Raw genomic sequence first — 26,791 nt, forward strand, 5'->3', positions numbered from 1 at the left:
TTAAAGAATTGACAGAAGTGTACAATGTCACATTAGACACACAAATAGCTGTTGTCATTAGCAGATGATTTGAAGACCTGGAGGCACAGTCTAAAAACAATTGACAAAGGTTTTAAGATTAATTATAGTAAAATCCCACTAAATAATTTGCTGTTCTTGAATCAGTGGAAGGAATTTTTGAGTAGGAAAAATCTGTAGAAAGTTTAAACTAAAACTTGTATAACAAAAACTGCTGATACAGGAGTCATGATTCTGAATATGTTTTGGACCAAGGCTGCAATGCATTCTATTAACAGAGTGCTCCGCAGAAACCCACATTTGCCAAAACTGCAATCTTCACCACTTAGACAAGAGCTGCAGGAGAGTATTTCCATCTCCAGTTTGCCAAATCTCACAATATCCTGACCTAACAAAAACAACTACCAAAATCTTTGTCCAGCATTATGTATAGACCTTCACTAATGGATTTCTCAAAAAAGTTAGCATCTGAAGAGATTAAGGTTACTTAAACACTTTGCTGAACTGAATTTCCTCAATTACAAAATGTAAAAGAGCAATTTATTCTGTTTCATGTTTAAGGGAAAATGATGACCCTGGATGCATTATTTCAAAACCTTTCAAGGGTTTTCACACCTTTAAAGCCTGCATTTGTTGTCTACTAACTAATGGAGATGGACAGTGACACTGAGTCAACAACTCTATTATTGTTAGATCAAATAACTATCAAGTTAGGAAAAATAAACACCTCCATCTTTGTTCATTCAGCGACTTGTTTGCAATAAGAACCTTATGATCTTAAAATTTAAAAAAGGAATATATTCATGCCACAAGCATAACAAAGCATCTTAAGGGCAGAGAAGGCAACTTTTCATTCAGTAAATACATTTTAAATTAATCAGCTAAAGAGTAAACACTAATTTTAAAATGCTGTTTACTCACTTTTTCTTTGACTTCGCGGATTTTTTAGGCTCTGCTTAAAAAAAAGGAAAAGTATTTAAACATCTTTTTAAAATGGAATATGATTATTAATAATTGATTTTGATTTACTTAAATATGGCATTACACAGGTCCACAAAACTATTACCTTACTCCTCACCATCTTGGCTTGCTCAACAGACTGTGGTTGTGGAAAGCCACCCCATTCTGCAGACTTTCCAATATGAACAGATCTAACAGCAGCATCTAGAAAAATACCCAACATTTTAATTAAAATTGATTAATGTTATAAGGAAAATTCAAACCATTGAACAAAAATTTAAATACATTTTTAAACTGTTAAATTTCATTTTCACTGCAAAATCTGCTGCAACAATGACTTTTGGAAATAATGCCCATAAACTACAAGTTATCACTATATTATCGCTATTAGAGCAATGGAAATCTGCCTTTACAGAGTTCACAAATCACTACACAAAATAAAATTGAAATACGGAATAAAATTTGCTCTCACAGACTTGTGTGAAAAAAAAACAAATTTTTATTTTCTGTCACATGGGCAAACGATTGTGGCTTCACGTTGTAGAAGAACACAATGTGGACAGTTTTCTGGGAAGTCAGCTGTCCCCATTGTGCAGGGGTCACCTGTATCACATTAAAACTTGGATTGTTAACCATAATCCACTTATATGTAGTATTGATCTTTTGCTCAAGTAAATCGGAAGGTATCAATAGAATAAAAATAATGGGAAAATTATATACAATGGATCAAATTGAAAAGAGAACTGCCCAACAGAAGGCTTCATTCAGTGTTCATGCTTAGAAATATAGTTAGGGAATGTGATTGAAAACAACTCCCCGTAGTGGTGCGCAGCTAAAACTAAGTTTGGACATTAGTCATTACAGTAAAACTCCATTAAGCCATCACACTTGGGGGATTTCAATGATGCAGAACTCAGATTTTCTAGACTACTAGAAGTTATCACTATAATACTCAAACGCAATTCACTTTTCAAAAATTGCTGACAGCAAATAGTATTTTCCCAAGACCCCGGTGAGCTTCTAAGGAGCGTGGGAACCAAGGCTCTAATAAGTGATCTGTAGCACAGGAATCAGTTCTCTGAGCTTGATGCCAAAAACAATCCAGATTTCAAAGAGCTGGACATTAAATTGTAGTTTTACTGCATTAGCCATATGGTTTCTGCATAGCACAATCCAGTAGGAAAAAAATAGTTCAACAAATGTTACCATTTAAATTCACTGCCACTAGAGTACGCCACAATCAGCCAAAAAAACTTGCTATTTTTTAAAATTAGTAGATACCTGGCAATCTCTCAAAGTTCAGTCCTGAAAACTTAAATCTCAAATTGTAACCAAATTATATTTGACTGCAAGCTTATTTCACCTTGAGATTTTCTATACAATGTCCTCAAGTACTTACCCAAAGTAAAAGGCAGAAGTTACTCAGTTGAATTTTCTATTTTTATTACTTTTTAAAAAAGGAAATCAATTTTGCCTCAACTCAAAACTGGCTGAAAGAGGCCGTAAGGAAGTGCACACCACCAGTATCTACGTAAATAGAATAAGTGACTAAGTAATTCTTTAACAATAAAAGGAAGTGTAAAGCTTTACCAGATTCGTTAGCCACAACAAAAGATTCAGGTGTTCTTTCTGGCAAAGGGGGTGGACTATCTTCTTTGTTCCCAGTACCTTTCAAAATAAAATTTTAAAATTTATTTTGGAATACTGTATTATTGTTCAGGTTTGCAGCCATTTTTGTTTACACCAGGCATTGAAAGTGTATCAGCCTAATATATGCCACTATGAAGATTTCAGGCATTAAATAAAATTCATTTACTAACCCCAGAATACAGGAGGTATTGCAGTTACTTCAAAATCTGAGTTACAATGATACATCTAAATAAATGTTTCTGCAAACTCAAAAGAGCAAGAATGTAGCAATCACACAATGTTGCAGTTTATAAAATAAATATAACATTGTCTTAAGACATATCAAGCAATATATAAACAGAAAATACTGACAACATTTTGCAAGTCAGGCAGCACCTATAGACAAATGCAGTAAACCTTTGAGGTTGAAGAGTCTGCCACAAATAGGAGAGAGGACAACGACAAGTTAGTTAAATGTTAGCACAGGACGGACGGAAAGGAGACAACAGTGCTGCTGCTTCACACCAGGGAGCCAGGTAAGAACAGTCTGACTGCGTATCCCATTTCCGCTGAAATCTGCATATTCACTTCATTACTGAAGTTCCTCCCAATGTTCCATTTTCTTCTCACTTCACACAGATGTGTCAAGTTAATTGGCTACTATAAACTACAGTGACAAGATGAATCAAAAGAGATGTTAACGGACACATGAAAGAGAGCAAACACGAGGAAATCTGCAGATGCTGGAAATTCAAACAACACACCTGGCCTGCTGTGTTCCACATGAAAGAGAGATATGTTGCAAGGAATAAAATAGAGAGGGAACCTGACTAATAGGATTGCTCCCTTGGGAACCAGCATGGACTCCATGGGCCTAATAGCTTCATTTATGCTGTCAGAAGTAGAAATCAAATGGGACTGCTCCCTTGGGAAGCAGCATGGATTCAATGGGCTGAATGGTTTCATTCTGTGTGTTAGAAATAGAAATTAAAGGATAATCTCTGATGCAATTAAGTTAAGGTTGCCATGGGGATGAGACACCACAGTAATATGGTGATCAGATTAATAAATTAGTAAAACGAACATACCACAGTGTGAAAGCTGTGAAATGCAGAACTTTAAAGAACCCCCGAGTAGGTCAGAGCACGGTCACAGAGAGAAGTTCAGTCAATATCACACATAGATGACCCACAGCAGAACTGCTGTACAAGCAAGAAACCAGAAATTGTCTCCATTCACTACAATCCCACAGATGTCTCAATTAAACTTCCTCCTGTAAGGTTGACATTCCATTTTCAGTTTCTCTGTATCTGTCATGTTGATTTCAATGACAGAACTTTTCACATTTGTGCCTCGAAGCTATCTTTTTTTAAAACTCTGAATTGTGGTTTCCTTTCTACTACAGTTGACAGAGACATTGGTATCTTTTCTATTTCACCTCTGTTCTTAACTCTTTTCCTACAGACAATTCTCCTAATCCTCTTTCTATCTCACCATATTCAATAGACTGTTCCACAATCTCCAATACCTTCAATGAGATTTCACCACCACATATAGATTTCATTTTCAACATTGCAAAGGAACTGTCTCTTATATTCTACAGTTTCTGAGTTTCTTGCTTTCTTGTGGGTCTGCTGTGGGTCACCAATTTGTGAAATTGACTGAACTTCTCTCTGTGATAAAGCTCTGACCTACTACGGGTTCTTTAACCAGCTCACTGGTCAGCTCCCATGTTCACTAACTACACTCATTTTCACAACTTCTCATGTAATTCCAAAGATGCAAGATTCCCTTTAACACCATTCTGGAAACTACACAATCCTTACAGATGAAGGGGTAAACCAGTTACAGAATTCAATTGCACTTATGTGCTGGGCCCTGCAGGCCAGTGCAATTACAAAGAAAGCACAGCAGCACCTCTATTTCCTTAGGAGTTTGCGAATATTGACACCTAAAACCACAAGAAACTTGTAGAGATGTGCAGTGGTGAGTATATTAACAGGCTGCAGCACAGCCTGGTATGGAAACAACAATACCCTTCAATGGAAAATCCTACAAAAAGTAGTGGATACGACCCAATCCATCACAGGTAAAGCTCTCCCCACCACTGCACATCTACATGAAATGCTGTCACAGGAAAGCAGCCTCCATCACCAGGGACCCCACCATCTAGGTCATGCTCTCTTCTCGGGGCTGCCTTCAGGAAAGTGGTACACAAGCCTCAGAATTCACATTATTAGGTTCAGGAACAGTTACCACCCCTCAACCATCAGGTTCTCTTGAACAAAAAGGGATAACTTCACTCGCCCCATCACTGAAATGTTACTACATCCAATCAACTCACTTTCTTTATCTCATGTTCTCGATATTTATTTATATATCATTTTCTTTTTGTATTTGCACAGTTCGTTGTCTTTTGCACACTGGTTGAACACCCAAGTTGGTGTTGTCTTTCATTGATTTTATTATTGTTATTATTCTATGAATTTATTGAGTATGCCTGCAAGAAAATGAATCTCAGGGTTGAATATGGTGTCATAAATGTACTTTGATTAACAAATTTACCCTGAACTTTGAATTTAGTTGCAATACTTTTATGTTTCAACAGCGCAGCCCCTCTATACTGGAGAAATCATATGTAGAGGAATGCAAAGCAGCAGTTATTGTCAGCAAAGTCAGTTTCTAAGTTCTGCTGCCCACAAATTCAATTCTTCATTCCACCCTTACCCATCTGGCTGTGCCCTCCTAGGATATTACAAGATCACAGTGAAGCCTGAAGAATAGGGCCTCATTTACAATCTGGCCATCACGTAACTTCCTAGATTCAATATTGAAATTAGCATCTGGAGGCAATTTGCTTTTTTGTTTGTATAAGAAACTACCAGTTCTGCTACAATCTATCCATCTGTAATATTTACTCAGGATTTAGTTTTTTTTCCACTCAAGTAATATAAATCTGATCTGCAGATATCCCCTACAGCTCTGCGTTTTACAACCTGCGTTTCTTTGTGTTTTTTTTCTCTCTAACTAGCCTCATCATTTAATCGGCTAACTTACTTCAAAACTTATCTCCACAGCAGCCCTGGCCTCACCCTATCAGAATTTCCTTTCATCCCAACGTTCCCTGTCTGCAAATTAAATTGTTTAGTTTTCCTGGCTTTTTTAATTCAAATAAAGGATCTTCAATTGGAAATGCTAATTCTGTTCCTCTTTGCATAAATGCTTCCAAGTATACTATTTTTATTTCAGCCTTGCATAATTTAAACAAGGAATAGTTGAAATCAAATGAAGCCAGACAGGGGATGTCAGTTAACCAAAAATATTAATGCAATCAATGAAAATAATTTAACACAAACAGTATAGCTATGGCAACAACTTTTTTCTTTTAAAGACACAAGCACTCATTTTAAATGGAAAATGCTCATGCAAAACATAAGCCAATAATTTCACTTTAGCATTTACTCAAATATCAAAAAGCAGTTCAAAAGCTTAGGTGTTCCTCTCGCTCAAAAGTTAAGAATTTTGCCATAAAATCTCTCAGGCACAAGAAATCCACATATAATTATTAACTTTTTGCCCAATAGTTGTAACTGGTAGTTTGGCTCATCTACATCATTGCACAGGTTTACTTGTACAATCCAGATCATGTGGACACACCAAGAGCTGCTTTAATGCACTTGTTTTTGTCAGTTAGTCTCACTTTGCCCAGTTTGCCATTAAGCTGCAATTTCCACCAGTCTCATGTATCAATCTTTCTCCGGTTTCATGCTCACCACACAAAAAAAGTCAAGGAAGTAAAACACAAACATACTAAGTACAAATACAGTGCATTTCAACTCAACATTTTACCAATAAAAGCGATGCACATGCTCGCCCATTGTGAATCTTAACATTAAGTTCAAGATGCCCTTTACTTAGTTTAAAGTGTAATTAGTCACATTTAATTCTTCACTAGTCGCCAGGGTAGTATATTTGACAATTCTAAATTAACAAGAGTTTTATGAGAATATACCCATATAACAATTACAGCACGGAAACAGGACATCTTGGCCCTTCTAGTCCGTGCCAACGTTTACACCCACCTAGTCCCACTGGCCTGCACTCAGCCCATAACCCTCCATTCCTTTCCTGCCCATATACTTATCCAATTTTATTTTAAATGACAATATCGGACCTGCCGCTACCACTTCTACCGGAAGCTCATTCCACACAGCTACCACTCTCTGAGTAAAGAAATTCCCATCGTGTTACCCTTAAACTTTTGCCCCCAACTCTCAAATCATGTCCTCTTGTTTGAATCTCCCCTACTCTCAATGGAAAAAGCCTATCCACGTCAACCTGATCTATCCCCCTCATTATTTTAAATACCTCTATCAAGTCCCCGCTCAACCTTCTACACTCCAAAGAATAAAGACCTAACTTGTTCCGCCTTTCCCTGTAACTTAGGTGCTGAAACCCATGTAGCATTCTAGTAAATCTTCTCTGTACTCTCTCTATTTTGTTGATATCTTTCCTATAATTCGGTGACCAGAACTGTACACAATACTCCAAATTCGGCCTTACCAATGCCTTGTACAATTTTAACATTACATCCCAACTCCGATACTATGCTCTGATTTATAAAGGCCAGCATACCAAAAGCTTTCTTCACCACCCTATCCACATGAGATTCCACCTTCAGGGAACTATGCACCATTATTCCTAGATCACTCTGTTCTACTGCATTCTTCAATGCCCTACCATTTACCATGTATGTCCTATTTGGATTATTCCTACCAAAATGTAGCACCTCACACTTATCAGCATTAAACTCCATCTGCCATTGTTCAGCCCACTCTTCTAACTGGCCTAAATCTCTCTGCAAGCTTTGAAAACCTTCTTCATTATCCACAATGTCACCTACCTTAATATCATCTGCATACTTACTAATCCAATTTACCACCCTATCATCCACATTATTAATGTATATGACAAACAACATTGGACCCAATACAGATCCCTGAGGCACACCACTAGTCACCAGCCTCCAACCTGACAAACAGTTATCCACCACTACTCTCTGGCATCTCCCATCCAGCCACTGTTGAATCCATTTTACTACTTCAATATTAATACCTAATGATTGAACCTTCCTAACTAACCTTCCCCGCGGAACCTTGTCAAAGGCCTTACTGAAGTCCATATAGACAACATCCACTGCTTTACCCTCGTCAACTTTCCTCATAAGCTCTTCAAAAAATTCAGTAAGATTTGTCAAACATGACCTTCCATGCACAAATCCATGCTGACTATTACTAATCAGACCCTGTCTATCCAGATAATTATATATACCATCTCTAAGAATACTTTCCATGAATTTACCCACCACTGATGTCAAACTGAGAGGCCAATAATTGCTAGGTTTACTCTTAGAACCCTTTTTAAACAATGGAACCACATGAGCAATACGCCAATCCTCCGGCACTATCCCAGTTTCTAATGACACTTGAAATATTTCTGTCAGAGCCCCTGCTATTTCTACACTCACTTCCCTGAAGGTCCTAGGGAATATCCTGTCAGGACCCAGAGACTTATCCACTTTTATATTCCTTAGAAGTGCCAGTACTTCCTCCTCTTTAATTGTCATAGTTTCCATAACTTCCCTACTTGTTTCCCTTACCTTACACAATTCAATATCCTTCTCCTTTGTGAACACCGAAGAAAAGAAATTGTTCAAAATCTCCCCCAGTTCTTTTGGCTCCACACATAGCTGTCCACTCTGATTCTCTAAGGGACCAATTTTATCCCTCACTATCCTTTGGCTATTAATATAACTGTAGAAGCCCTTTGGATTTATTTTCACCTTACTTGCCAAAGCAACCTTGTAACTTCTTTTAGCTTTTCTAATTTCTTTCTTAAGATTCTTTTTACATTCTTTATATTCCTCGAGCTCCTCATTTACTCCATGCTGCCTATATTTATTATAGATCTTACTCTTTTTTTGAACCAAGTTTCCAATATCCCTTGAAAACCATGGCGCTCTCAAATTTTTAACCTTTCCTTTCAACCTAACAGGAACATAAAGATTCTGTACCCTCAAAATTTCACCTTTAAATGACCTCCATTTCTCTATTACATCCTTCCCATAAAACAAATTGTCCCAATCCACTCCTTCTAAATCCTTTTGCATCTCCTCAAAGTTAGCCTTTCTCCAATCAAAAATCCCAACCCGGGGTCCAGTCCTATCCTTCTCCATAATTATATTGAAACTAATGGTATTGTGATCGCTAGACCCGGAGTGCTCCCCAACTCATACGTCCGTCACCTGACCTATCTCATTCCCTAACAGGAGATCCAACACTGCCCCTTCTCGAGTCAGTACCTCTATGTATTGCTGCAAAAAACTATCCTGCACACATTTTACAAACTCCAAACCATCCAGCCTTTTTACAGAATGGGCTTCCCAGTCTATGTGTGGAAAATTAAAATCTTCCACAATCACAACCTTGTGCTTACTACAAATATCTGCTATCTCCTTACAAATTTACTCCTCCAATTCTCGCTCCCCATTAGGTGGTCTATTATACACCCCTATAAGTGTTACTACACCTTTCCCATTCCTCAATTCCACCCAAATAGCCTCCCTAGATGAGCCCTCTAATCTACCCTGCCAAAGCACCGCTGTAATATTTTCTCGGACCAGCAATGCAATGTAGGGCATTTTCCTGTTTATATTTGTAGATCAGTAATTATTGCACAAATTGTGTCAGAGTATTTTTGTTAGAGAAACAGCAATAATTTTAAGAGCAAGATTGTGAGAATAATCCATTTTCTTGAAGGAACCATCAGCAGTAAATGTGTGCAATGCGATCCCACTCCAAACCATCCTGAAAGGAAACTACTCCACATGTTAATCTGCTATGACTGCCTGGAAGAGGTTGCCATTAAGGGTCAACATCGTCTAGAAACTGGCTAACACAGATCAGAAAGCATCAGTGCTCTTCATGACAATGATGGCCTTTTTATATCCCTCAGAGGAGTCCTGTGCTCCAGAAGAAACCATTCATGCAGATACCATAGTGTGCTGCATTATTATAGCCCTTGAATGATTCCAGCATCTCGGTTTCAATTTCTACTATATAATGCATCCTTATCCCCATGCATTCCCTGCATGCCTTTATAAAGAGCAATATACTGAGGAAAGTAAAACCTCAACCTGACTTCAGCAAGTTAACTGGCTATCATTTAAATTTGAACAAGCACTTGATGTGCAAAACTGTAACATCCACCCAGCTTGGATAAGCCCACAATTAAGATACAGAAGGCCTCAGAATGTCTGAATGCCCCATTTGCAAAGACCAAGGTGGCATAATAGCAATACGTTTTATTATTCTTATCGCCATGATTGAGTTCAACTATCAGTAAAATAGTCTTGTTCTGCATAAATCATAAAAAAGTACCAGAGAGGCCAACTGGCAATGATAAATTCATTTCTACTAAAATAATTAAATCAAAGAAGCACATTCCTCAAATGAAATAAATACTTACATTTTTCAGCTGCTAAATTTAAGGTAGTGGGTGGATGCTCTCGGGCAATGGACACAGGTGATATTTTTCTTGATGAAGGGGTTTCATTTTGTATGGTTGCAGTAACAATGGCACTTGTTAAAATACTGGTAACATTTTTGGGTACTATATTCCCAACGTCTATCTCCTCTGGCTCAGAGTCATCAGAATGGAGTGGATTAGTAAAACTGAGAGGCTGATTGTTTACACTCGTGTCCATTGCTACATGTGCAGGTATCTTTATCGGTGATGGTTCTTCTGGTAGAGCAGCTGCTTGAGAAGAATGGTATTGATTGTTGTACAACTTATCACCTGTGGAATTCTTGCTTGAGGAAGATGGGGTACATTCATGGCTTGGCTTGCTCCACACGGCATGAGCTCTCTCTTTAAGTGGTAACTGAATTGGTCTCAGGGCAACATCTGAATTCTTGTCTTCCTGAGTAGTATCAGAGTGTTGCAGGATTTCTGAATTTACTGAAATTTGTCCAGAGCTAGCTTCAGCTGATTTACTTGTTTGTTCCATCTCAGCTGCTGAAGTGGGTTTCACTTTATTCGATGGCAATCTACTAAGAGCACTGTTGGTATCAGGTGGGGATACTTCAAAGCTTTTAGGTCCTTCTTGGAGTGGTATCTTCTTTATTTCAATACTAAGTTTTCTTTCTAGCTTTTTCTCTATAGGTTCAATGTGTGCAGCAGAGTTTTCAATTTGCTTGAAGGTATCTCCAGGTTTGTTGTAGTTTTCATTGAGGTCTGTGGGTAGTGGTGGTGTATACGAGTGCACAACTGGCTTGGGATGGTATCGGTCATTATCCTGCCACACAGTAGTAACAGCTGGATAAGCAGAGGGTGGAGAAGGAGTGAGGATGGGCGGGACAGGCTGGGGCTCTGGAGGCTGCAAGATTTCTTCTTTCGCATCTCCTTCTACCAGGCAACTAAAGGAATTATTGGTCAAGAAGAGAGGAGGAACACAGAGAGAAAAACATAGGAATGGGTTAGGCAGTAGCACCACTTAAAAAGACAACAAATAAATTTTAAATTTAAACAAAAAGCAAACACAATAAAAGTAAATACCTTAATATTATACTGAAAGGCAGTTTGTTACATAGTAAATGGCAGACCGTTTACTGAAATTAAAATCAATATGTCACTAAAAGTACCAACTACTTACTTACAGCTGCTGAAGTGGTAGTGTACAGTAGTAGACACTTTCTTCTGCAAGTGAGGGTGGAGTGACAGTCCTACTCATTTCTACTTGTGTGCTCAAACTCAAACTTCCAGAAAATTCCTAGAAACTTATTCCAACCATGCACCAATGAAGAAGGATTTATGAACCTTTTGCTGCTTCCTGGCTATAGTTAATCTGCTATAAATTTAGCAATACCTTTTATTTCAATGGGCTAGAACATGCCAAGTTTTCAGGTTACATTTTCATTAGTTAAATGACTGTATTTAATTAACTAATATATTGATTTTAAATCATTTAATTCAACCATTTATCTATATTTCTAGAGCCTGTTTTTTTTAAAATAAGTACTGTTAATTTCTAACATCCAACTTCTTCTAAACATCCTGACAACCAGAAAGTCTTGATTACCTGTCAAAACGCTTCGTGGATCAGGACTTAGCATTTACACCTAACCTAGAAAGGCAAGCCCACATGCATCCCTGAAAAGGAGCAAGCTCTGGAAGCAACGTTTCACAGCAGGCAAAAGCTGAGGGTGTAGCAATGAACAGGGACAGCTTACTCGGGTAGATTAGATCAAGCAACCCATGGGTCATAAGAAGCCAGCCTGATGCAGGATGTGGCCTCTGAGCCGGTGAATTAGTTGCACTTCTTAACGTGTTTGGCAATTACCTCAAGTTGATTTTCTGCCAACCTTTTAAATGTCTAAGAACAAAAGACAAAATGCTGGTGGAACTCAGCAGGCTAGGCAGCATCTATGAAAAAGAGTAAACAGTCAATGTTTTGGGCTGAGACCCTTCTTCAGGACTCATCCTGATGAAGGGTCTCAGCCCAAAATGTGAACTGTTTACTCATTTCCATAGATGCTGCCCAGCCTGCCGAGTTCCTCCAGCATTTTGTGAGTGTTGCTTGGATTTCCAGCATCTTCAGATTTTCTTCTGTTTGTAAGAACAAAACAGTTGTTTTATGCTTTAAAATGTTTGTACATTTTCTTCATGAAAACCACTGGGCAAAGTAAAAACAACAGTTCAGTTCCACTGTGGTGTAACAAGACCATCACACCATACAAGCCTCTTGCTGCACTGACAGACCACTGCACAATTTTCAATTTCTCTGCAACAGCAAAGCAGGTGCACACAAAATAAAAATAGATTTTCAACCATAATAGGCCCAACAGAAATAACCTTCCATGTTCACGATCAAATTGCATACTCAATCATGAAAATGCAAATAATTACATCTTTTTGTCTGATATCCAATTGACTTCCAGCAAAATATTATGAAATATAATTGCGCTCAAAGCTTGCAATTTCACCTTATGAAACCCTTTTTGACAAACTACCTACCCCCACCACCAAAATATTATGGTCTTTGGGTTATGGAAATTCACCCTTACAAAATTCACAGATCACTAATTTTTGTGTGAAGTAAAGAATAATTATTTTTGCAATTTTATGTCAATAATACTACTTCCTGTTATGGAAAATAGTGATACAGACTGTTTTCTAGGAACAGCCCTCTGTAATGCAAAGGTCACTTGTTTTCAAAACTTAGAAAAGTGTGAGCAGTGTCTTTCAATTTAATCTTTTGGGATGAATGCTTTTTGAATTACGCTGATGTTTAAAAAATACTTAAGTTAATATTTTTCCCCAACATCTGTTTTCTTCTTCATCTTAACCACATCTGTTCCCAGAATGCAGCTTTTCTTTCCAGGACATCAGAGATGTTGTCCTCCTTCAAAGAATAGGGTTTCACTTCCTCCACCATCAACACTACCCTCACCCACATCTCCTCCATTTCCCAAAAAAGCCACGCTCACGCCATCTTCCCGCTGTCTTAACATTGATAGAGTCCCTCCTATCCTTACCCATCACCCCTTGAGCCTCCACATCCAACAGATCATTCTCCGTAACTTCCCGTCTCTAAAGGGATCCTCCCTCCTGCTTTTCACAGGGATTGTTCTCTCTATGATCTCAAAAGTGAAACTTCCCAGTGGCCAGACATACTAATTCCAATTCCTGTTTCAAAAGGTCAGCCCATGGCCTCCCTCCTTTGCCATGTTGAAGTCACTCTCATGGTAGAGGAGCAACATCTTATATACCCTCTGGGTAGCACGGATTCAGATGTCCTTTTCCAGTAAAATAAGGATTTCCACTCTCCTTTCCCCCCACTCTGGCCTCTTATCTGCCCATCACCTCCTCCTCCCCTTTCACCCATGGTCCACTCACCTCTTCTATGAGATTCCTTCACCACCAGCCCTCATCTTTCCTATCCACATGGCTTCACCCATCACTTACTAGCTATCCTCCTTCCCTTCTCCCCACCTTTTTATTCTGATGTTTTCCCCCTTCCTTTCCAGTCCTGTGGATGGTTCTCAGCCCAAAACGTGGACTGTTTGTTCACTTCCATAGAATCTGCCTAACTTGTTTCTCCAGCATTTTGTACGTGTTACTTTGGATTTCCAGCATCTGCAAAATTTCTCACGTTTATTTTTTCCCCCAGTTAATTTTTAATTAAATAGAAGTGGTTGTGATTTTAGTTTATCAAGCAATCAACCTATCATCTTCAGTCAATCTAGATGATTTCAGCAGATGAGGGAAAATTGAACTCTTAAGTATTCATATACACAGCAGTTTTGTGATATAAGTTGGTTCAAGACTAAATTAGAAAGAGAAAAAAAACGCTATATTTATTCCCATAACCAAAGCAAACCAAATAATGTTCAGCTGATCTTCAAACACTAATGCAGAAGACAGAGATCACTATATTTATTTTAAATGGAAATTACCAATTCAAAGCATCAATTTTCTAAATCTATCTAAAACTAGATCTCCTTATTAGGGAATGTGACAGAACTCTAATCTCAAAATTTCACTTTTAAAGGTCTCCCAATCACATATTTGCCAGAAAACAACCTGTCCCAATCCACAATTAACCCAAGGCAAAATTTATGGTCCAAGTTTGTGTAGGGGAATACTTTGCATCTGTTGATCATAATGCCATTTGTTTCAAAGTGATTATGGAGAAGGATAGGTCTGGTCCTCTGGTTGAGCTTCTAAATTGGAGAAAAGCAAACTTTGATGGTGTCAAAAAAGTGTTGGACAAGAGTGGATTGGGGCAGGTTGTTTTCTGGCAAAGGTATACTTGGTAATTGGGAGGCATTTAGAAGTGAAAATGAGAGCACAGAGTTTGTATGGTCCTCTCAGAATAAAAAGGCAAGGATAACAGGTTTAGGGAACCTTGTTTTTCGATAGATATTGAGGCCCTGATTACAAAAAACAAGATGCGTAGCAGGTATAGACAGGTAGAAACAAATGAGGGATAAGAAATGTAAGAGAACACTTGAGAAATAAACCAGGAGGGCAAAAAGATGACAAGAGGTTGATTTAGCAGATAAGATGAAGGAGAATGCCAAGGGTTTCTCCAGATACATTAACAAAAAGGAGAGCAAGGGACAAAATTAGTCATCTTGAAGATGAGAGTGGAAATCTACCCATGGAGCCGAAAGAGATGGGAGAGATCTTAAATGGCTCTCTAGCATCTGTATTTACTCGGGAAACAGAGTCTATGGATGTGAGGCAATGTAGCAGTGAGGTCATGGACCCTATACAGATTACAGAGCAGCTGGTGTTTGCTGTTGAGGCAAAGTAGGGTGGATAAGTCCCCAGGGCCTGACAATGTGTTCCTTTGGATACTTAAAACATCCTTAGCCACAGGTGAGGTGCTGGAGGATAGCTAATATTGCTCCATTGTTTAAGAAAGGCTCTAAGAATAAGCCAGGAAATTATAGACCAGCAAGCCTGACATCAGTAGTGGGAAAGTTACTGGAAGGTATTCTAAGGAACCTGATATTTAAGTATTTGGATAGACAAGAACTGATTAGGGAGAGTCAACATGGCTTTGCATGTGGCAAGTTGTGTCTAACCAATCTTATAGAATCTTTTTGAGGAAGTTACCAGGAATGCTAATAAAAGGTAAGGCAATGAATGTTGTCTAAATGGACTTTAGGAAGGCCTTTGACAATGTCCTGACAGGAGGTTGGTCAAGAATATTCAGTCACTTGCCATTCAAGATGAGGTAGTAAATTGGATTCAACATTGGCTTCATGAAAGAAGCCAGAGAGTGATTGTAGATGGTTGCATCTCTGATTGGAGGCCTGTGACTAGTGGAGTCCTGCAGGGATTGGAGCTGGGTCCACTGTTATTTGTCATCTATGTCAACAATCTGGATGATAATGTGGTAACACAAAATGCTGGAGAAACTCAGCAGACCAAGCAGCATCTATGTAAAAGAGGCCTGCTGAGTTCCTCCAGCATTTTGTGTGTGTTGCTTGGATTTCCAGCATCTGCAGATGTTCTCTTGTTTGTGATAATGTGGTAAACTTGATCAGAATCTGCAGATGGCACAAAGGTTAAGGGTACAGTCAACAGCAAGGAAGACTATGAAAGCTTGTAATGGGATCTGGCTCAGCTGGAAAAATGAGCTGAAAAACGGCAAATGGAATTTAATGCGGACAAGTGTGAAGTGTTGCACCTTGGGATGACCAAGCAGGGCAAATCTTACATAGTGAGTGGAGGGCACTGAGGAATGAGGTAGAAGAGGGATCTGGAAATACAGATCCACAACTCCTTTAAAGTGGTGTCACAGGTAGATAGGGTTGTAAAGAAAGCTTTTGGCATATCGGCCTTCATAAATCAATGTACTTAGTACAAGAGTTGGGACGTTATGTTGAAATTGTACGAGATGTTGGTGAGGCCCGATTTGGAATATTGTGTCCAGTTTTGGTCACCTAACTACATGAAAGATGTAAATAAGATTGTAAGAGTGCAGAGAATATTTAGAAGGATGTTGCCGGGACTTAAGGACCTGAATTATAGGGAAAGATTGAATAAGTTAGGACTCTATTCCCTAGAATGTAGCAGATTGAGGTAAGATTTAACAGAGGTATATAAAATTATGAGGGGTATAGACAGGGTAAATGCAAGTAGGCTTTTTCCACTAAGGCTAGGTGAGTCTACAACTAGAAGTCATGGGTTGAAGGTGAAAGGCAAAATGTTTAAAGGAAACACTACAGAAAACTTCACTCAGCGGGTGGCGAGAGCGTGGAACGAGCTGCCAGCGGAAATGATGGATTCAGGGTCAATTTCAACATTTGAGAGCAATTGACAGGTACATGAATGGGAGGGGTATGCAGGGGTAAGGCCCAGGTGCAGTTCGATGGGACTTGGCAAATTAGACGTGTTACTGTGCTGTAATGATCTATGATTCTAATTTTGTTTTCTAAAATGCATTCCAACAGAACTAAACCAAGCCAAACCAAAGTTATTTTATGAATTGACACTTCTTATGCTTAGAAGCCAGCAAATATAATTAATTCCTATAAACTAAAGCATGAGTTACTATGCAAAATCAGCTGGGGTAACTCATTACTAATACAGGAATACCATATATTTAGTGTTTGAAGTTATAGTCAAACTTTCCATTAAACAAACTATTTGATATTTCCAAGGAGTGAAATTCTCATAACATGAACAGAAATCAGACACAACCTGAAGCCAAACCATAAAAATTGTATAGAAAAGCAAGGTAAACAAAAATACCTTAAAAATAGAAAAAGGTAAACACACTAATATACAAATGATTAACATGAGAATGGAAAGAAAATTAAATACTGTTTCACTTAATGATTGATAGCCACAAAAATAATCAATCATTTATTTCTCTCCACAGCAGCTGAGCTCCTCCAGCATTTTGTATGTTGTTTATGATAGTTGAGACTTTTCTTGGCAATTTAGTAATAGTAGTTTCCATGCTCTTTGACTCAGTTTATAATCACTCAAATCTAATTCAGGAAATTCTGTGCTGTGGTTATCACTATCCAGGACAAATAGTACCTGACTCTATAGTTATGCAAAACTTCAAATAAACAAATTACCTTCGTACTCGTGGTGGTTTGGGTGGTGGTGAATCCGAAGTTGCAGGAACTGAGGAAGTAGTTGTTCTTTTAGAACTGTTATCATCCTATTGTAAAGGCAAAAAAGTTTAACTAACAAAGATCTTAAAAAGCAAGCATTGATATTTATTTATTCAAGGAGAACACAAACAGTGCATTAACACAAAGCCTGCAAAGGAAAAGGAATAATGTTCAAAGTTCACACCTGAGCCTGGTAAATAAGAACAGAAGAGAAAGTACTGTGATGCTCAGGGGCTGGGGGGGTGGTGGTATTAGTCGACAGTCCGCCTCTGCATTTCTAATGACCAATACTGTTTATTGTTAAAATGCTTTTGTGGGATTATGGTGGGAAGTTCCAGTTCATTTACTGTTACATTTTAGCTTGGGTTATACAGTTATTTTCTTGTGTATTTGAGGGTCATCCTAACTGTAACCGGGATGTGTGATGGTCACCTCCCCCATCTGTGGGAGACTGTTTGGGTTCACGCTCTGGGTCATGGTGCCCGGTCTGTTTTGTGTTTATCACAATAAAAACTGTTGTTGAGTTAGGACCAAATGCTTGCCACAGTACTAATGCAAATAGATAAGGAGATGACTCCAAAAAAACAACAAACCTTGGCACTGTTCTAAACAAAGCGAAAATACATTCAGGATGGACAGATGGAGAACTTCTGTACAAACACTCCCTGCTCTGCAAATTCAGATGAATGCATTTAAAATTAAAGTGGGAATTTTTCCTCTGCAGAGCTTGTTCCCAACCAAAAGGTGATTATTCTGTTCTTCGAAGATAAAGTTATTATGTCACTAATCCATAAAAGTAATAGCTATCTAGGTGTTATGGTGTGGGCAGCGGCTGAACCATTTCGTATATTATATGCTTTGTAATCTGAATACAGCCAAGAATTAGTTTATAAAATTATGAACTCTAAAAATGCTCAGTAAATTCCAAACTTCCAACCATCACAGCATAAAACAATTGTATAATGCATAACTTAGTTGTGCAAGTGGTTAAAGGTAATTATACACTAAAAAGGTTAAATACTGCAAATATTCAAAGGTATTTGGTTATAGTGCCCAAAATCAAACTATACCATTTTATCAACCTGCTGCACCAGTTACTTTGTGTTTGACAATATTGCTTTTGCAGCCCCTTTAAAAAAATGAACGTACTCATTAGTTACAACATACAGAACCCTTCTACCATTCCTTTTCATTCATTAAATTGAATAGTTATAAGACACTGAATTGTTAGCTACAGTTTTTAAACTGCAGTATGTAATTGCAACAAGTACACATCTGGCTGCATCATAGTTTGCTAAGAGCAATATTTTGTTATCTTAATAAGAAGTAATTATTGCTAGAGATCACGTAGGCACTTCCAGCTATAATTTCAGGTGTGTCAGTTAAATTAATAATAGACCCACTTCTGTGCTTAATAATTCAATGTTATATGCCATTTTTGATATACAATCATTAACTGCATTAAATTACAATTTCTCCAATGTACAGCATAAATATTCATGTTGGTCATCCAAGCTGCACTGTATTATTCTTTGTGTGTCTGCGCAACTCTACACTGATGTGAAAGTTAATTAATGCCCAGATATCCTGCCTGCAACCATAATACACATTAACAAGAAACTGTCTTGGATAGTTGGTAAAATAATTTTGCATCTACAAGCGAGCACCCAAAAAAAAAGCATGAATGCTGCTAAGAGCTGGCCAAATTTCCTGTTACTGAATTGCTTTTCCCAGATGTTTGATTACTCATGGTTCACTACTTTAAAAAAAAGCATTATGTCAAAGTCACAGGTACTGTAAGTGACCACATTTCAATGAACAAGAGGAAGCAGGCTTTCCGGAAAATAGCAAATAGCCATCTGCATGCAATACAGCATTTCTTTCTCTTTTTTTAAAAAGGAGACTTTAGGATTGAACTCCTTTAAAACTTTTTTTAAAAAAATGAACAACCTCAATATTTTTTCCAACTGGTGAAATGATTCCCATTTGTCTCTACCATTCACAACTATATGACATAAATTCACATAAAAGTTACATAACTTCTGGGGAAAAAAGTTAATCTGGTGTGCTTTAAACAATAATTATAATGGTAACAGACCAGCTGAAAGTAACTCCCAAACCATAACAAAAGAGATGAATCACATGCTGCAAGGAATGAAAATGAAATTACTTTCTATCAAGTGATGTTTCTAAAGACTGAACATACCGTATCAGATAGCCTTTGAGCACAGTGACTCCTCTGCAATTCTTTTTCAAATAGTTGAGCTATTGCACGGTGAACAAGCTCATATTGCTCCTGAAAAACAATAGGCACTCCTTGATAACTAAATTCAAAAATTTACCATGAAGTCTGAGAAAATGGAATGTATCTTGCAAAATATCCTGGAACATGTTTAACTAACTTATGCATACCAAGAAAATGATCATTACAGGATCATGTGGAGGCCAAATAAATTTAAAACCATAATTACGCCAATCAGGTCTCAAAACACCAAGACGCTTACCAATTTAATATATTATTCTACAGTTATAACTATGCTTGGGCTTTTGGGCAACAGAAATTTGTCCTGAGAATTCAGACATCAGTACCTGAAAATTTTGAGATAAAATATACTCCCATGAAATTTGTGAAAATAGTAAATAAACGTTTTTTTCTAACTTGCCATGAGGAAGATGGAGGCTCAATCACTAAGTGTACTCAGGAGTAATAAAGAACATTTGTATTAAAAGGAATCAAGAGATATGTTTATCGCTGGAAAGCGTTTTTGAGGTAGAAGATCTGCATGATCTTATTGAATAGCAGGCACAAGGGATTGAAAATCTTAATGCCATTATGATTTGTTACCATCTTACAATTTTATAAACATAGTCACTGTTGTAATTACAAAAAGAGGCAGCTAATTTGAATGCAATATCATTTCACAAACAATAATGTGAACATGATCATCAGTTAGATGATGATGAACCAAAGAACTCACACATTCTTCTTTCAAATAGCATGAAACAATCTTATGTCCAATCAAGGATGCACAACAAAAAGGCCCCAGCTAAAATACAGTTGCACTGACACTACAGAACATCCTTTAAACTACACTCGGGAATTAACGGTGACATTGTGCCAAATTATCTGGAGTTGAATCTTCTGACTCATTTGGGCCTTGCTGTAATGTTGTCAAGCAAGCACCTCTTTTACCCTTATTAAGGAAACTGCCAAATATTATAATGCTCTACTAAAAATAAATTTCATGGCAAGGCCACTTCTTCAAAATGAAGGGCAGATTGCTTATTTGCAGAATTCAGCCAAGTTAAACTTTAATTCAAGCCTGTTAACTAAAAGAAATCATTAGGTAATGTAAACCTTAAACCACAGAAGCCTCAAGAATAAATACAATTTATGACTATCAGCTTCAGAAAGTTCACGGTATTATTTTGAACTAATTTTAAATAAATTTTATGTCAACAAAACTAGGCCCAGATTGCCAAACAACTCAACATTTCCTTGTACCTGACCACTTCTACAAATGTATTTCCACTTTTACTGCATTTAAAATTATAATGGCAGATTAGATTCAACTGGAAACCAAACGATAAACAACCTAAGGTGGTTCAGGGAACAAGGGATAAATGGCAAAAAAATAAGTATGACATGTACACACTTTAGTTTGGACTGCAGAATGCCTTTGTGTTCTCATTTCTTGTATCAAATTAAACACACTGAATTCTTCAGGTATTTTCTAGGAGAGAACACATTTTGCACAAATGAGAACTAAAATCAACATAATTAAAATTCATATGCATAATTTCAGTGTTAACAGATAATTGATGCAATAAAAACAGGAAAAATGCCCGCAAACTGTAATTCAATTAATACCTTTATTAATAAAACTTAGGTTTGTTCTAGTAAAAAGTCCAAAGCACTTCACATGAATATTAAAGAAAAATTGACATTGAAAGCAATAATGCTTCAATAATTTATAACTGCATTTTCAAGATTGTAAAGTACATCACTCCAATTAATCTAAGTAATATCTTGCTGAGATATGTTTAAGTAGATCCAAGCTTGTTTTATTATCCAAGCCCCTTCTCCAGACAGCTGTGACTGTATCGTCTTTTCCCCAATTATGAGCATAATCACACATTAATTAGAAAGAATTTATTTGCTTCCTTAGATACTAAAAACAAACTTAATTACTTCCAGGTAAAGAGCTGTCTACATTAATCATTAGTAGAAGGATCTAACTTGCTATCCGTTGCCAAAAAAGTGTGCCTTTACTTAGCCAGATTAGCAATTTCCTTAGATTGTTACACCCAACCCCAACCAAAGGACATTTAAGAGCTGTGTAGAATCACAACAATTAGGATTTATTTAAAAAAGCTAGAATAAATGTTGCCATAATATATTAATTTAAAACTTATGTTAATATTTGCATATTAAAAAGTATCTAACGCTGTTGGATTCACACTAAATAAAATTTTGAATAGCTCCCTGAAGGTACTTTATGGCAGTGCTATGTCAATAAGCAGATTAATATTTTGTAGAAGGCACTAAGCTTAAACATCAGAATGTTAGAGACCAACCTCAATCTGAAAATAGTTCAGTATTGTCTATTTTCTACTCCCAGGAGAGTAATTAGTTTCCTATCTTTAAGAGGAAAGTTGTAAAAGAGATGACTCACCCCAGCTTTTAGTAAATTCCAGGTATAATCAATTGCACATATGGCTCCAGTTCTACCACATCCAGCACTGTGGGAGAAAACAGCATTTCAGGAAATGACTCAGTTCAGTCAGCTTCCATAAACTGGTGAGACCACTGCCTTTTACATCAGCATCATCTCCATTACCAATGTACAGGAACTGCTTTAACTTCAAAGAATGAAACTTCAATGTTGCATTACAGATTTAATCTGTTAAATAATCTAAAGTTTAAATTTATTGGGTCACTAAGCTTACAGATTTCAAATTCTATAAATCCTGGGTTTAACCTCAACCTTATGTCTTAAAAGATTGTCTGCCTACACAATAAGCCTTTAAAATATTGTATTACCTTCAAATTACATAGGAAGAGTTAACATGGTAAAAACACATATACAACATGGTAGTGTAGTGGTTAGTACAAACGTTTGTACAATGCTTTACAGTACAGGCGACTGGGGTTCAATTTCTGCTGTTGCCTGTAAGGTGTTTATATGTTCTCTCAGTGACCACATGGGTTTCCTCTGGGTGCTCCAGTTTCCCCTCTTGGTCCAAAGACACACTGGTTAGCAGGTTAATTGGTCAATAGTCATTAGTCCTGTCATTAGGCTAGGATAAAATTGGGGGATGGCTAGGCTGCCTAGCTTCAAGGGCCAGAAAAGCTTATTCACCCTGTATATCAATCAATAAATAAAAATTTTGCTCCATCAACCCTTCTTTAACCCATTTGTATTTTATCAACAGCTTCATATAGTTGAACTACTTATTGTTTCTTCATCAATTGCCACTCTTTCTCCCTTCCCTTTAAATCCCAGCAACAAATTTAGTATTAAGTTTATAGGAAGCATATAAAATACATATTTTTTTAAAATTATAAGGACATGCTTGTCCTGGCATGTGAAGTCAGCTCCGGTGGACTGGGAGAATGAGACCTACAGTGAGATCCAATGGCCAGCAAGGTAGTACTGCAACCCTCCAGGATCAGCAAAAGGCATTACAAGACACAGAAAACACTGTTGGTCATCCATTGAAACCAAGGAAGACCCCAGTTTGTGACCCTTGTTCATACAGACTCAAGACTTCGTTGGTTGATAAAATTTTAATGCCCCAGTGCAATAGCTTTTCCACTTTAAAATCTGTCCCACACAAATATTCTGTCATCAATCGGACGAAGGACAACCGCCACATATAATTTATAACAGTACTTTCTAGTCAACTGATAATTGTAATTGTAGCTTTAATTTCCCATCATGGTATTTTAAAAATTCAGGGATGTGAGGTTTTTGAACAGCTGTTTCTATACTATCACCCAATCATCCTGAGGTAGAAGCTTCAAACTCATGGAAATAGAACAACGTGTAAATGTAAGCTTGAGAGATAGTTGGGGAGGGGGGAAGAAGGAGCGGAATGAGTTTAGATTTCAGAGACATTTGATTGAAGAGTGGGAAGTTAAAAAAAGTGGTGGATGAAAGGAATAGATTACAGAACATGATATAGTCTATTATAAAAGGATGGGCAAACAGACTCTGGAAAATACCAGCAGATTTAGACAAAGTCTGCAAGTAGTTATAAAAGGGGAATACTGCTAGACAAACTTATACAAATACTTCAGGATATATCTGGTAGAATAGATAAGGGGAAATCAGTAGATATGATTTATAGTTTCAAAAGGCTTCAGATAAAAGCATGATTTAAACTGATGTGCAAAATTAAAGACAATGAGACTGGGAGTAGTATTTCACTGTGGAGGACACCAGCAGCATGCTAGAAGTTTGAGTGTCAGGGGACAGAAGTGTAGTTGCTACTTCTAAGGAAAAGGTTCTTGGAAGCTGAAAGGTCTGAAACTAGATAAATCACCTGGACCAGATGAACTACACCCCAGGGTTCTGAAAGAGTCTGGAGGCACCAGAAGAAATCTTCCCAAAAAAAAACTTTAAGAAGGGAGGGAAGCAAAAGACGGGAAGTTATAGGCCAGTTAGCCTAACTTCAGTGGTTAGCAAGATGTTAAGAGTTTATTATCAAGGATGAGGTTTCAGGGTACTTGGAGGCACATGAAAACATAAGCTTAAGTCAGCATGGTTTCCTTAAGAGAAAATCTTGCCCAACAAATCTGTTGGAATTCTTTCAGGAAATAATAACCAGGATAGACCGGAGATTCAGCAGTTGTTGTTTACTTAGATTTTCAGAAGACTTTTTAGCAGACAAGATGCTGCTAAACAAGAGCCCATGGTATTACCACAAAGATACCAGCATGGACACAAGACTGGCTGCTAGCAGAAGGCAAAGAGAGGGAATAAATCTTTTCCATTTGGTTATGGTGGCTAGTGGTGTTCTGTAGGAGTTGGGTCCACTAATTTTCACATTACATTTTAATGATTTGGATGGCAGGATTTATGGCTTTGTGGACATGTTTGCGGATGATACAAAGGTAGCCGGAGAAGCAGGTTGTATTGATGAAGCAAGGGGTCTGTAGAACTTAGACATATTAGAAGAAATGGCAAAGTAGTGGCAAGTGGAATATATTGTAAGGAAGTGTCTGACTGTGCATTTTGTAGAAGGAGTAAAAGCAAAGACAATTTCCTAAATAGGGATCAAATTCAAAAATCAGAGGTACAAAGGAACTTCGGAATCCTAGTACAGGATTACCTTAAGGTTAACCTGCAAGCTGAGTTGACAGTAAGGAAGTCCAATATTAGCATTCATTTCCAGAGGACTAGAATACAGAAGTAAGGACATAATGTAGGGGGTTTACAAGACACTGATCAGACCACATTTCAAGTACTGTGAGCAGTTTAGTGCCCCATATCCAAGGAAACATTTGTTGGCATTGGAGAGGATCCAGAAGAAGTTTACGAAAATATTCCCAGGAATAAAATAGTCAACTTAGGAGGAGTGTTTGAAGGCTTTGGGTTTGTACTCGCAGGTGTTTAGAAGAACAAGGAGGGATCTCACTGAAACCTACCGAATATTCAAAGGCCTATGTAGAATAGATGTAGAGAGGATGCATCCAATAGTAGGACAGTCTAGGATCAGACAGCTGGTTGACAATATCCTTTCAGTCAGTAAATTCTACAAGTCATGCTTATGCTGTGTCTCAGCAATACAAGGCAGGGCAGGTTCAGGTGGGAAACTACCTTACGTCATGCTGCAAGAAACAGCATGGAACAAGCAAAGGCGAACAACAAATTTATGATTAAGAAAGAACTATCCCAACTTCATGGTGGAATCTTGAAAATATACTTTGATATGGGACATCAACAAACCCCAAGAAATACTGAACCTTCCCTAATTGTTACAATAATTTTGTTCCAGTCAGCCCCAGGTATTAAATATTTAAGTACAATTTACAAGATACAGAGTTCATGTCCCCATGTGTGCATGTATAAAGGACATTACATGTAATGACAAATCATTCAAAAGGAACATTAATATTTTTTCCATATAGCCAGTCCTACCCTACTGTAAAGTTAAGAATGCATACATTTTATCTTCCCCATAATTTATGGAACATTTATTCTTATTTACCTTTCCCCACCCCAATAACTTTGTGAAGATAATCAATCAACCAGCTGAGCAAACCATTATAAGCACATGTTGATACACCTTCACAGATTTTTTAAAGAATGAATTATCCTCCAATTTCCTCCCCATTGAACATCATTTGAGTTATAGCTATGATTTCATAGGCATCAGTCCATCTCATTCTACATAATAAATGCGAGAAAGCTTTTTCATCAAGGTTTATCAGAAGTTCTTCAGATGCAGACATGAATCACCTCCTCCAGTTCAGAAGTGCCAAGGCCAATTTTTGTCTTCAAATATTGCGCACTTAACATAGCTTGTAATGCCCATAATTATTTGAAGCCAAGTCCTTTTGGCTTTTTATGTCTTGTTTCTAAAGACTCATCATTTTACTTCAGGCATTTTCAGAGCCAATTGTAGATTAACTTTCTTTTAAATGTTCACATGTAATTACATTTGTAGATCTATGAACATTTTTGAAATGTTCTTAATAAACATTTGTAAACTTAGCTTTTCTGTCAATGATCTGAGGAAGTTTTCAGATTTCCAAAAGGCAGATTGGCATTCCTTGATTGAAACAATGACAAAAAGTTTACTTACTCAAAAATCTAGTTAAAATAATTTGACAAATAAAGCAAAATAGAAGTATTTTAGGTTTTGAGTATCTGCTAGTGTTTATTTTTTAAATTTTCATTCACTGAAGTCAATGAGCAAATTTTTAACTAAAAACAGATGCAGAAAATCCTCAAGTTTCGAAATGTAAGTTTTTTTAGTGAAACTTTTTTTGTTTAACTGTACATTTAAATAACCTTTGAATGATTTGAATTATCAGAAGAAAAAAAATTGGCTTTCCAGGTCTGAAGGCAGCAATTTGAAAAAAAAAATGGGGAACAGTAAGCATCTTGTACTGGTGATTGGACCCAATGGAAAAAAAATTCCAGTCAACAAATAGCATCATATTCTGGTATTTACTGCCTCATATCCAAACATCAAAAGGAGCAAAGGTAACTAGTACAAAACAATGGTACAACATTCAAACTTATCTCTGTACAGTTTGAGAGACGAGGAAGCCAAAGAAGAGGGGTTTTCCTCCATACCTGCAATGGATACAAATAGGGACATCCTCATGCTCTTGATATTCACGCATCAAACTGATCATGTCCAAAATTGAATCGAATGAGGAAGGTACATCATGATCAGGCCAGTTGACATAATGAAACTGATAGATTCTACGAGATTCCTGTGCATAAAAAAAAAAGATTAAATGG

The 26,791-nt window shown here is 37.3% G+C and overlaps 1 protein-coding gene across 5 annotated transcripts in view; it reads right to left on the bottom strand.

The window, feature by feature from the left end:
* The window catches only part of LOC140738785 (tyrosine-protein phosphatase non-receptor type 12-like), a 112,641-nt gene that overhangs the window by 16,747 nt on the left and 69,103 nt on the right, over positions 1 to 26,791 (bottom strand). For 3 of the 5 annotated variants that reach the window (XM_073066617.1, XM_073066616.1, XM_073066614.1), the window contains exons 8-16: positions 26,621 to 26,763; positions 21,986 to 22,052; positions 20,966 to 21,043; positions 19,516 to 19,605; positions 17,271 to 17,356; positions 10,135 to 11,084; positions 2,569 to 2,646; positions 1,085 to 1,182; positions 940 to 973 (exon numbers count right to left, since the gene is read on the bottom strand). In XM_073066617.1, coding sequence (XP_072922718.1) covers positions 940 to 973; positions 1,085 to 1,182; positions 2,569 to 2,646; positions 10,135 to 11,084; positions 17,271 to 17,356; positions 19,516 to 19,605; positions 20,966 to 21,043; positions 21,986 to 22,052; positions 26,621 to 26,763 — 1,624 coding nt within the window. The remainder of the gene's footprint in view (positions 1 to 939; positions 974 to 1,084; positions 1,183 to 2,568; positions 2,647 to 10,134; positions 11,085 to 17,270; positions 17,357 to 19,515; positions 19,606 to 20,965; positions 21,044 to 21,985; positions 22,053 to 26,620; positions 26,764 to 26,791) is intronic. The other 2 variants (XM_073066618.1, XM_073066615.1) reach the window with 1 other exon arrangement.

Source organism: Hemitrygon akajei, chromosome 14 (genome assembly GCF_048418815.1).
Source record: "Hemitrygon akajei chromosome 14, sHemAka1.3, whole genome shotgun sequence".
In the NCBI taxonomy this organism is placed as follows: domain Eukaryota; kingdom Metazoa; phylum Chordata; class Chondrichthyes; order Myliobatiformes; family Dasyatidae; genus Hemitrygon; species Hemitrygon akajei.